We start from the raw sequence: 13367 nt of genomic DNA on the forward strand, positions 1-13367 counted from the left end.
GAAACAGACAATTCCCTGCCTGTTCTTGATATCTTCTGGTAAACTCAAAATATCGATATATAGAAAGTCCACACATACCAACAGATATCTGCATAGTCAGTCCATTCACTTCCCTCCTCATAAGCATGGAATAATATCCACCTTGGGACATAGAGCCCGTTCTCTTCTGGATGACCGAAATGAACTTCCTACAGAAATAAACCATCTGAAAACTTCTTTCGAAGTTAATCGATATTCCAAGAAAATCATTGAAAGATTCCTTCTAAATCTTCCTACACATCGCTCAGAAGAAACGAATCGATTCAAATTCGTTTGAATTTGAATCGATTCAATTTCAAAAGGAATAGATATATTAGGCAATATATCTATTCCTTACACAAGTACAGTTTCACATAAATTAGCAAAAGTTCTAAGAAAATACAATATCAGAACTTTGTTCACTCCACTTCCAAAAATCCGTTTCTTAATAAACCACCCAAAACCTTGTCATCATCATCTTAAATACCCTGATGTATATAAAATATTGTGTGATTGTGATATTCCTTATTTTGAGCAAACAGACAAATCTATCGAATTGCGTATGAAAGAACACATGAGGGACATTACTTAAAAGAGACAGCGAACTAGTGCATTATCAAGTCATATCCTTTTCTCGGCTAATCCTAATGATGAAAGCCAAAGTCACAAAGTTTGCTGGGAAAAATCTACTGACGTCTTCCGAATCAATGATGAACTAGAGAGAAAAATCATGGAATCTAGGGAAATCATCTTCAATCCTGTTCATCTAAATAATAACTTGAGCTACAACCTCCCAGATAGTAATTCAGCTGTAATCATGTACTGGCGTTCACGAAATGCTACTAGCACGAACTTTCCCAACAATACAACAAACGATACAACAGCTTTAAATACAACCACTACGTTTTAATATCAATTGTGTATAGAGACTCTCTATGTTGTTCATAGTTTAATTAAGCTTCAGTGTTTTAGTGTTTTTTCTTTTTTCTCTCTTTTCAATGTCACCTGATGAAAGCTGTTACAAGCCGAAACTGGTCGTGTTTTAATATTAAATCATTTTTACTTAAATATCAGGTCTAGTCCCCCCCCACCCCCCCCCCCCCCCACCCCCCCCCCCCCCCACCCCCCCCCCCCCCCACCCCCCCCCCCCCCCACCCCCCCCCCCCCCCACCCCCCCCCCCCCCCACCCCCCCCCCCCCCCACCCCCCCCCCCCCCCACCCCCCCCCCCCCCCACCCCCCCCCCCCCCCACCCCCCCCCCCCCCCACCCCCCCCCCCCCCCACCCCCCCCCCCCCCCACCCCCCCCCCCCCCCACCCCCCCCCCCCCCCACCCCCCCCCCCCCCCACCCCCCCCCCCCCCCACCCCCCCCCCCCCCCACCCCCCCCCCCCCCCACCCCCCCCCCCCCCCACCCCCCCCCCCCCCCACCCCCCCCCCCCCCCACCCCCCCCCCCCCCCACCCCCCCCCCCCCCCACCCCCCCCCCCCCCCACCCCCCCCCCCCCCCACCCCCCCCCCCCCCCACCCCCCCCCCCCCCCACCCCCCCCCCCCCCCACCCCCCCCCCCCCCCACCCCCCCCCCCCAGAATATGTGGATATTTTGTTAATAGGTATATACGTGGCTGTTAAACCATATTTCTTCAGAATTCTTGAAATTGGTTCTGAAATCCCGCAAATATATGGGATTGGAACTCGACGTATTGATTCTTTGTTGTTCTGGGTTGGATTGTAGGAATCGAACAGATGTTGTGTAGTTTTTTCGGAGAAGCCATTTAATTTCATGTGCTATTTGATAGTTGGAAGTTCTTTCTGTAATTCATGAGGAGTTGAGCAATTAGTTCTAGCTCGTCGGATTAAACATTTTATGATTCCTGTTTTTTGATAAGGATGATTGGCAGATTGTTTGAAAATGTAACGTCTAGTAAAAGTGAGTTTTCTCTAAACTGTTGTTGTCAGAATACCTGAAGGTGAGCGGGTGAGGAGGATGTCTAACAAGGATAACTTGTTGTCTTTTTCAATCTCCATGGTAAATTTAATGCGAGGATGTAAGAAATTGATTTTGGCTAAAAAGGAAGGTAAGGAATCTCTGTTGTGAGGCCACACTGAAGTGTTCATTCAAAAGTAGAACTTCGTTCTACTTTTGAATGATCACTTGTTTGTATTCCACTTTGTAAAAACTGTTCCTATCAAGCCACTGAGGATAGTCCCTTAGTTTCAGACTGAAATATTTGGCAAACATTAAAATATTCTTGTGTTAACGTGTTTATAATTCTTAATTTAATGTCACAAGTGTCTTTCAAGAATAGAACTAAAGGAATATATTCAAATTCCTGTAATATTTGCACAGCTGTATGCGATAATTATGAATTAAACAAGGGAATATTCTGTGTTTTAATTTATGTTTACTGATTTTATTGTGACTATAGAGCCTCTCTAGCTCAGTCTGTATAGATGAAGCCTTTGGTCGGAAACACCTGCGTTCGATTCCTGTCTATGACGTCAGGAACCTTTATCCAGTCTCTTTCTACTAAAGGTGAGTTAGCCAGTCTCATACGGAGGTAGAGGGCTTTTTCAACCGAAAACTAGGGTTTTCGTCCCTCAGAACCGGCAAACTGGTCCCGTGAATACACACGGACTTACAATCTTAAAATATATATACCCAATCCCTCATTCGGAGGGCTTAACCCGCCTCCACCCCCCCCCCCCCAAAGGAAGGGAGGGAACACCATACGAATAAATAAATTCGTGACTATCAAGGATATTGTTCTAATCGTTAAGATTTTGTTTGTACTATGACACTCAATGCAATATACATTTTGCTTCCTTGCATTGTACTCAACACTAACACTAGTATATATACAGTTTATATATATAAAAGATAGCTTACTTCAGTTTTTCGTACTTGAATTCAAAGAACTTCCTCTTTTGATAATTGTAAGAAAAAAACCCTTTTTTTTCTTCTTTATGTTCTTAAATAAAATTCTTACGTTGAATCCTGTCCAAATAGACAAAAGTGAAGTAAAATTTTATGAATGGCTAGAATGATTTTCCTTATTTTCAATTTTAGTTTTAAAATATAAAAACTAAATATAAATATAAGTTTTGTTTTATATCAAACTCCTGTACAGGTTACGTTTTCTCTTTTGTTATTCTTTCATTATTCGCCATAACATGCTACCATTCCACGAATATTTATCTAAATTTTCGTTGAATTTATCCAACTCATACTTGATGACTGATTCCGGCTAGTGATAATCCCGTAAATGAAATTACACGAGGTCCGACGATAAAGTAACAGGATATGTATCTGAAGGGATTTCCGTTTTTGTTGGTGTTGATGCTGAGTAGAGTTATTGTGCTAGAGCGTTGTTGCTTTTATTGGGAGGTGGCGATGTATTCGTAAGATAAATAAATCACAAATACCTGAAGGAAACACTCGATATCACATTTTTTTAGCGAATTTCTGAACATGTTCCAAAACAACGTCAGTTTGGGATGAAGAGTGCGAAAAAAAAAAAAAAACAGCCGCAATACTATTAAAATTGTAGAATAGTTAGTGAACATCAACAGAGACCATAAGGTTTTAGGAGGATCGCTCTCTAACACAGAATTGTGAAGATGAAGCCTAGTCACCAGAATTTTAGACATTTCTGTTTTATCTGCCCACTGAGGGGCACCAACTTGCTGATACATTGATATCCCTTCCGCATAGAGGTTTTGAGGACAGCAACGTCTTAAACCTGTCGAAAATTGTTTAACCTAAAATCTGTAATAACCTTTATTCACTGATCACACTCTGAATATGCGAGAACCCAGCTCAGTCTATATCGATGGTACCCTTTGGTCAGAAAGACCTGAGTTCGAACCAATTTCGGTTGCGAAGAATTTTATAGCGGCTTTTCCTGTCTCCTACTAAGGGGAACCGTTTTTCTAACAGAAACCTGGATTCATTCCAAGCCACTTAATGAACAGACTTAACACTGACCTCACAGCCTTAATTCGGCGGCAATTTCAAACAGTAAGATCTGAAGATGATAAATAAAACTACCAGGAAAACAAACTGAAGGTTTAAAATCAATTGATTACGATTGACTGCTATCAACTGTTGGCTACTTAATATTTTAATCCTCATATATTTGATGTGTTTCCTTCGCAGAGCACTTAATTTTTAATATATAAAATCAATAAAACGAATATACAAGTGAAGGATGTTCTTTTGTAACTGATAAAAATCTGTATTTGCATTTTTACTTTAAATGATTACGTTTGTTACAAAAGATCTATAACTGCTGACATTTTAAGTTGCATGTTGTATGTATTTAAGAAAATTTCGACAAAAAAGAAGAAGGAAATGATTGGATTGTTTTCAGTTAGTTGAGACAGTTAAGCCTATCGGACTTTAATGTGTTATGCTTGTATTATCAGACTGGTTTGTTTGTGGTAAGAAAACTGGAATTTCCTGAAGGAAAACCCTACTTCCTTCATACCTTACTGGTTAACTCAACCTCAATTGCAATACTTCCTCACGTCCCTGACGATATTGGAATCCAGGTCTGTCCAACTAAGAGATATGCATATCAATGCCGCTCATAAGTGGAGAAGCAATTGAAAGCGTAATAAGTACATAAAAAATACACATGCTTTACTTAATAAAAACAATAATTCGTATTATTCTAAAAGCATTCGATTGTTTTGTGAAATGAAATATCCAGTATAGTTTGAGTAGATCGATAAATGCAGTTTCTAGTTTTTATGGAAACATGTAACTCTCGTGGGATACAAGCGGACATTATAAAGCAATAATAAAATAAATATTTTATTTATACCGGTTTAATGGATTATTTCTTCTTTTTTTTTTGTCATACAGATGTATCTTCAAAGGTTCGGCTACTTGGATGAATCAAGTCAATTATCCTCTTCACTAAAATCGGAAGAATCTGTCGTGAATGCCATCAAAGATTTTCAAAGATTCGTTGGAATTAACGAAACAGGTAAGCTGAGAAATTCAATATTTACTATATTTTAACTGTTACATATATAGAATCTGAAATGGATTCTCGATAAGTCTCCAAAAGCTTACCGCAACTGTTTTCTTTAAAATATGTCTACTTAAACTAAATAGTAACCTATTTTCGATATCAGATGAATAAGAACATATACTGAGCATTTTTCTACTCCCAGCAAAAGCAAACGATTGTTGCATTAACTCAAAACAAAAATTTTCGTTTAATTATATTATATGACTTTTGTTAGTTTCTATAAAATTTCGTTAGCTCAAATTCTTCTGATATTTCACGTTAGACCGCAGCGCTAGTCATTTGCATCTCTAGCGTAGGCGTAAATAACTATATAAAATAGAACAATATTTAATTATATATATATATATTTGGTTTTTATAATGAGAAGCAAAAATCTTTTGCTGGTAAATTCCCCAAAAATTGACATAATCGAACTGCATAATGATATATATACAATAAGCATATATGATATTGTAAACTGAAGCTTGCACAAAAGGAAAAAAAAAAATCATTTATTTATTATTACTTGGAAAAAAGAAAATTAATGGACAAAAAAAGTTTTGTTTTTACACACACACACATACATACAGACTTTACATTCGTTAGATACATGTCGCACTTCAGACTTTTTTTTTTTTTTTGGAAGCCAACTATTGCAGCAATTGTCTCTACTAGACATACTGTCACCATTATGAATTTTTTACGATGCTGTGAGGTCGTTACTTTTTCCGTTTCCGGTTAATGGTTACAATGTTTTTAAACAGGAAGTAAGTTCCTTATTTCCGCTTATTACACTTTTCATGATATCCAAAATTTATGATCATATCGATTTACATATATTACTTGAATGATCGTTCATAATATAATCTTCGTCAGGTATACTATATAGTTTTTTTTTGTTGTTGTTGTTTTGTTTTGTGTATCCATTAGGTTTTCGAGAGAGAGAGAATTTAAAAAAAAAAAAAAGATGCGCAGTTTTATTGCACATAAGCGATTGCAAAATATAACTACTGCTACTTTGAGCCCATATACAACAATTATGTATTTTTGGCACAAGCTCTTGATCATTTTATAGCAGAAACTTCACTCTTTTACGTTCTCTTAGCGAAATAAGAGGTTTTTTTAAAAAATTTCTTAACTTAAATATTCATATTTTCTAAAGTAAGCACTACTTACACAATAGTTGATAACATAAAGTCCCCATCATCCTCTTTTCCCATTTGAATTTTTAATTACAAAATATGTTGAAAAAAATAAGACAATAGCTGCTATATTACTGTACCCTATAATAAGCATATCTGGATAAGAAGCAGGTAGAATACATAATAATAATAATCCTTTTCCCCTTCGTTGAATAGTTCTTGACGTCTTTCAGGATCTCAACAGAAAATTAAGATGTGCGTCAAGGTCAAAAGGTGTGGATATCTGAAGTGCGATATTCTCGTTTGAAAGAGAGGGTGGTTAAAAGGAACGGTTGTAATTGAGATGTCTTTCGTCATTCCTCACAGTTGTTTTCACAGTTGGAAATAGAGAAAAAAATAATAATAAAAAAAAACCGGAGTTGCATGTTGCAAGAGAAGTTAGATAACATTCAATGCAAAATACTTAAGTGCAAGCAAGAAAGGTCAAGGATAAAAGGAACTGCAACAAAAGCCGGATTTGTTGAGATTTACCATCGAAGAATGTTTAATGAGATTTTTTTCCCCTATCTAAAATAACAATCTTTCTAAAAATGCTCAAAATAATGACTATTCTTACAGAATACATTCTGCTTCTTAGCCATTTACTAGCAGACGACTATAATCATTGCATGCGTATTGAAATTCAACATCCGGTAACTTTTTTATTTATTCACTTTTTAAAGAAAATGTTCAGATATAGGATTTCCTTATTGCTGCTTATTTTTCTTGTTGTTTTACCAAACGAGATATTAAATCAAAAGTTATAACTGCATTTAACTTATTCAGATTTAGAATGATTTTATTCGTATCAGTATATGCACTTATATTTCAAAGAATTTCGGGGATAGAGTTTGATGTGAATTATCTTCTTTGTGTGTTAACTAAACAGAATCGTCTGTAACTTTAAAAAAAAGGTATGTTCTAAAATAATGCTTATACCGAGATTGCTATTTGTTATCAAGTCCTTAGTTTCATGTGTACTATTTTAGATCTATTGACTACTTTGTCCTTGGGCATTGTGTAAAACTGAAGTTTTTTTTTTTTTTTCATGTGTTATATGATTTTTGCCATCTCGTTGAATAGGCTGTGGTTTCATGATTGTTATTTTTTATTTGTTTATAATATTTTTAAAGCTATTCTGTTACGACAGGCTTTGTTGGTTGAGTTAGAAACTGAAAATAAAGCCATTGTTTATGTTCTTCAATCTCTTTTTCTACTGCTTTTATACATTTGATTTATGATATCTCTTCTCAATTTCATGAGATGCTTGTCTCCTGTATACTTTATTTTTTTTCAAGGAATTAGCTGTCATTTCTTTAAAATTTTCTAGCCTTTTCAATGTTTTTCTTTGTGGAATTATGCTTGTATTTTATATAAAATTAGCATATTTTGTGCTGCACGAGTAGGTATTTTTGTGGAGATTTTTTCTAATTTCATTATCCCTGCTCTTTAGAAGCGGATTGCTGTTCGGATATTCAGATGAAAGTTTCGATGTTTGTTAATTATGCTTAAGTTTCAAATCTAATTAGGTTCTGTTGCAAAGTTAATACCATTACTAGAATTTTTTTTCTTTGAGTTAAAAGTTGCTAAATAAATTTCAACTTTACTATTCTAATAAAAATAGTTCAAAAATGTTCATTTCCTCTCTCTGTCAACAATTTTTCTTCCACTTGTTCCAAATGGATTTATTAACCGTACACACTTAAATATCAAACTTAAAACAAAGCTAAACTTGAGAAAACTTTATTAAAGAATAACACTAGTGATAGTACCGCTTCTATACACGTAATGCGAAAAACTGCAATTTTGAAGGGAAGGATATCTGCTGACACAGCCAACTATACAATGTCGTATATTGCAGTCATATCCTTCTCTAGCAGTCAGTGTTGCTTGAAATATTTTGATAAAAGATCTTCATAAACCGCTCTACAGAAAATAAATAAAAGAAAATAAAAGAAAGAGTTAAAAAAAAATAAAGCAGCAAGACAAGTCATTAACTTAATACGAACTTAAGTTATTCAATCACCGGGTAAAACCAAATAGAAAAATAACGTAATACAAGTTGTTTTTCCATAGCAACTATATATATAGTTACTATGTGTGTGTGTGTGTGTGTGTGTGTGTGTGTGTTTCCCTCTAAGTCTATTTTGCTCTTCTGTTAAACAGTGAGTTATAAACGGGACTTTTAAGCTGAACAGAGTATTCAGGTTTTTTTTCTTGCACTATTGCTCACATGATTAACTGACTTACCTTAAAGTCTCATTGCTAAATTAAATGTCGTAACTTCATTTTGTCAAAAACAATTGCTACATATATTAAAAAAAAAAAAAAGTCTGCCAGCATTGCAACCTTGGATACAAATTTAAGCAAACAGCCAGCTTGTGAAAAAAAAAAAAAAAAAAAAAAAAGAAAGAAAAAGCTAAACGAATGAATGCGCAGATAATGTTTCCACGTAGTTAACAGAAATGTTTTGAAATCTGTCTTTTCATTAAGAAAATGTGATCTCTTTCCTGTAGTCATTAAAACTGAAGGTTATTTCCGTCTATATACAGATAACTTGGGTCTCCCTTATTACTGTATTTTTGATTTGCGGTACTCTATAGACAATGTGTGCATGTAAACACCGTGGATCGTATTTTTCCCCCCTTCCTCCTCGTAACGATTAATGTAATAAAGGTGGTCGCGTGCATATCTTTTACAAATATATAGTTTACAAAGTGAGAGTCCGTTGCAAAATAACGTTGATTTTATTCATATCCTGATAAATCTATATATAAAAAAAGGAAATAAAGTTAAAAACGAAAAAATATATATGCAAATTTACCTATTGCATCTGTGTACTATGTACAATCAACACTGACTATTTTATTATTTTTTTTTAAGCACGCGTATTACATTAACTTGCAAGGTGGCACGCGGCTTGAGCAGATGATTTTTATTTGTAGCTCGTCGAAATTACCACCACATGTCTTTTTCTAGGAAAGTCCGTTTTTAGAAATTCCAGAGCTCACATTGTATAAAATCAGATCAAAATGGGGAGCAGCTATCTCGATAAAAAAAAAAAAAAAAAAGGAAATGTGCGTTAAACGCAACATTGCAAGAATAATAGGGTAAGGTAATTAATAAGGTAAGTCTGTGTTTGCTTTAGACGATTAATAAAAAGACAGCGGGTTTGTTTTCCTGTTCCGGTTTAGATATAGACTGTTCCAAAGTTCCGTTTTGACTTGGACGTTTCATTTTTCTTTCATTATTCAGGTTATCGTTCGTCCTATTAATTCTACATAGTAGATTTTGTAACTTTTAAGCTGTTATTAATTGTTAATTTTTATATTCCCTCTCTCTCAAAAAATCTTAAATAGTATAAACCAGTCATACTAGGGCGCTCTCCTAGGAACATACTTCGATCTTTATAAGGTTTTAATTTTTTTTTTATCATTATTCAAGACCTTCATGAAGTTGTGACTCATCACAGGATATCCGCTCCACTTAACACAAAGACTTACTACTTCCTATACTCATTTACTGTACTTATCTAAACGGCAGGCAACTGCAGCCATCTCGTGATCCTAAACCAACACTAGTATTGTTGTCTGAAATAGTGTTAATTCTGTGGTCATTTTTTTAAGATGCAGGATTAAAACCTGACTTTTCGGGAAGAAAAAAAAATTGTTGTGACGAATATCAAATAACTTAGAAACAAACTAAAATAAGACCAAAAAAAAAGAAGTCCATCTGGTCAGTGACTATATTTTTGTTATCAGTATGCATTTATTTTTTCTGTATCACGATCTCTCTTATTCATTGATAGTCATTTCTTGATAAAATCGGCCAAACATTCACGTGAATAATTTCCTCATTATCTGCTACGTCATATGTTTACTTCGAGTAGTAAACACTAAAAAATCGCTCTGCCAATCGTGCTTACATCAGGGAACATCCGAAGCTATCAAAAGTAAAACTACGTGTATAACCTTCGGAAAACCACTCCTAAAAGCACAGGAAGGAAGTCACATTGAGGTGATTTCCGCTCAACTGACATGTATTTTACTCCCAACTTCCTACTATCTTGTTCGACCAGAGAGAGGAGAAAGTCCTTCCCAAATGGCGTTAAAATGCCGAATTAAATTTATTATGATTACCAGTAACACAGTATAAAAAATGTCTACATTACATCGCTACCCATTTGAATTATTGATAAATTAATGACATTAAATTAAAAATATCATTCACATTTTAAAATAATTCTTCAGTTTTCTGTTTACATTTCATCTTCAGGTATATTTTAGATAAAATGAGGTGGGGGGGGGGGAGGGATTTAGAAATCAGTCAGTTTTTCCTGTGATGTCGGCGAGTGACGCACTAATGCAGTCAATGCTTCTTTTGCAACAAGATGACGTTAACTGCTAGTTGCCGTCCTTCAGACACAAGTTTATTTTCTTGTACAAACAGCTATAGAGATTGACAATTTGTAGCGTAAATGAGCGTCTCCTAAAGACTTGATATGACGTTATGAAAAGGGAAGTACGTGAAGAACATTTTTTGTTTGTTTTTTAGTTGAATGTAAGCATAGGAATCATACTTATGAATCGTACACTTTCGTTATTAGATGACACATATATGACAAACGACTAATCAGAAATCTAACCGTCTGTTATATAAATATATTAAATATTAGTTTAGTTCACCACATTAAAAATAAAATAAAATAATAACCTTTATTTGAAATAAACAAAACATTTTTTTTTCAAAACACGAAAATATTAGCCTCTATTGTAAAGGGAAAAAAAACATTTGCGCAATAAAATTATTTCTAAAAAATTTCGTGTTTATGTGATTCTCCATCCAATTCCATATTATTATTATTATTATTCGTGACACCTCCAAGGAGTCCAAAGACTCATCGCGGGAGGACACCTACTGCACAACTCTTCGTCTCCACTACTGCCGAACCTCTATTACCAATCAACTACATCAGCTCTATCTACCGCTCCCGTCATGACACGGGAATCGAACTCAGGCCTTTTCCAATCGAAGGGCGCAATGTACCGTCGTTCTTCCAATTGCGCTTATCACAACTTAAAAAAAAAAAAAAAACTATGCTTTAAAAATTTTTCGAATAAATTTATTTAAATTACTGTCAATTTCACAACATAATCTTATAAGATTTTAAAATACACAATGCTTTTTTCTATTGTGAAAAATTCAAAAGTTTTTCTAAAAAAAAAGAAGCCTACACTTCGTTGTATACGCCCTCTGTCCAAAAAAAGAAACCGAACTTTGCGAAAATAGAAGAAACTAGTGGCGCGCCACCTGTTGTATCTTTTTGTTGTCGAAAGCGGCAACCTTCATTAGTGTTGTGTCAACTGTTTATGACATTTGTTTCATTAGAAGTCGAGTTATAGTGCCAAAAGTGACAGTGTGTTTTGACGAACGGTCGGAAAATGAGTTTCAAACAGAGAGTTGCGATTGACTTTTGTGTTAAACATGGTAAAAGTTTTACTGAAACGCATCAAATGCTTCATAAATCATACGGTGATGAATGCTTATCCCGTACTCAAGTTTGCGAGTGGTTTAAGCGATTTCAAAGTGGTCGTGAGACTCATGAGGCAACGAAAAACCGGGCCGTCCAAAAACTGGACTGAGCGAAGTTAACATCCAAAACGGGCGTGATTTCATCAAAGAAAGCCCGAAATCATCCGTGCGATTGATTGAAGATGAATTGGGGATTCCAAAATCAACAGTGCACAACATTTTGACCAAGAGTTTGGGCCTTCGTAAATTGAATTCGCGATTTGTTCCCCACAAGTTAACCGACGACCAAAAAATGTATCGAATTGAACACTGCAAGGACCTCATTAAAACCGCTCGTAAGGACTCAAACTTCCTTGAAACGATCGTTACTGGTGACGAAACGTGGTGTTTTGAGTATGAGCCCGAAACAAAGCGCCACAGTGCTGAGTGGAGACCACCAGAAGAAGGGCATCCGAAAAAAAGTCTCTTGGAGAAGTCAAAAGTAAAGACAATGCTGATTTGTTTCTACGATTCCAAGGGCATTATCCGCAAAGAATTCGTTCTGCCTGGCCAAATGGTCAATGATGAGTTTTATCTCTGAGTTTTGAAGCGATTGATGGCGAGAATTCGTTGCGTACGGCATGAATATAGTGATGCAGGCAACTGGTTATTTTTGCACGATAATGCACCATCTCATCGTTCGAATATTGAGAAACAGTTTTTGAGCAAAAACTAAGTTTGCGTGTTGGATCACTCGCCGTATTCACCTGATTTAGCATCCTGTGATTTCTTTGTCTTCCCCCTACTTCATTTGCCAATGAAAGCGATACGACACCATTGAACACGTTCAAGTGGCAGTAACCACGACCCTCAACAGTATCCCAAAAACTGACATAAAAAACTCATTTAACGAATTAATTGACCTCTCCAAACTCTGTATCGAAGCTGAGGGAAGTATACTGATTGAAATAAATGATTTGAATAATTATAACTGGCTTGTGTTTTATTTTCTATCAAAAGTTCGGTTTCTTTTCGGACAGAGAGTGTATATGGCATAATTCTAGATATAATGAATTGGAAGTTCTTGGGATATTGCAGAATCTCAATGTGAAGGTGTCAAGTAATAATAATAATAATAATAATAACTTTTTAACTCTGCCTCTTTCACCCAAAAGCGTGACATTATTTAAGATCTAGTTTCGATTCGAATTACAGACGAAATAGTTAACTAAGACTATGACGTTAGTAATTTATGTTAGTTAACAGCCCATTCTCGGTTTATCTGTATTGCAAGATTGAAAAAAAAAAAAAAATGGAGTTTCCAGAACTCGAAGCCCTTTACCTCCCTATGGAATCCAATGAGTATTACACTGTTGCAACAGCATAATATTCGTTATTAGATTCCAGTTCGTTCCACATCCAGTGCATTCATCCAACCTTTTTTTTTTTTACTTAAAAGCACAGAGATTCTGTTAACAGTGAAAGCTCGCCGATTCAATAGTGTTATGTCATATTTAATTAAGCATATTAAGTTCGTTCGTCGTTCCGTAAGTTGTTCCGAGATCTCATCCAAACGAATTTTACTGAAATTCTGCATTTGGAATTCTTACAGAAATCTGTCGAGTTATTTCCAGTTTCATG

The 13367-nt window shown here is 35.6% G+C and overlaps 1 protein-coding gene across 1 annotated transcript in view; it reads left to right on the forward strand.

Moving 5' to 3' along the window:
• The first annotated feature begins 4883 nt into the window (after window positions 1-4883).
• The window catches only part of LOC150093360 (stromelysin-2-like), a 61930-nt gene continuing 53446 nt past the window's right edge, over window positions 4884-13367 (forward strand). Inside the window, exon 1 of the mRNA XM_090413929.1 lies at window positions 4884-5007. Within this exon, the coding sequence (XP_090270055.1) occupies window positions 4884-5007 (124 nt within the window). The remainder of the gene's footprint in view (window positions 5008-13367) is intronic.

This window comes from Typopeltis vanoorti, chromosome 24 (assembly GCF_054136105.1).
Source record: "Typopeltis vanoorti isolate ZY-2024b chromosome 24, IOZ_Tvanoo_1.0, whole genome shotgun sequence".
NCBI lineage: Eukaryota > Metazoa > Arthropoda > Arachnida > Uropygi > Thelyphonidae > Typopeltis > Typopeltis vanoorti.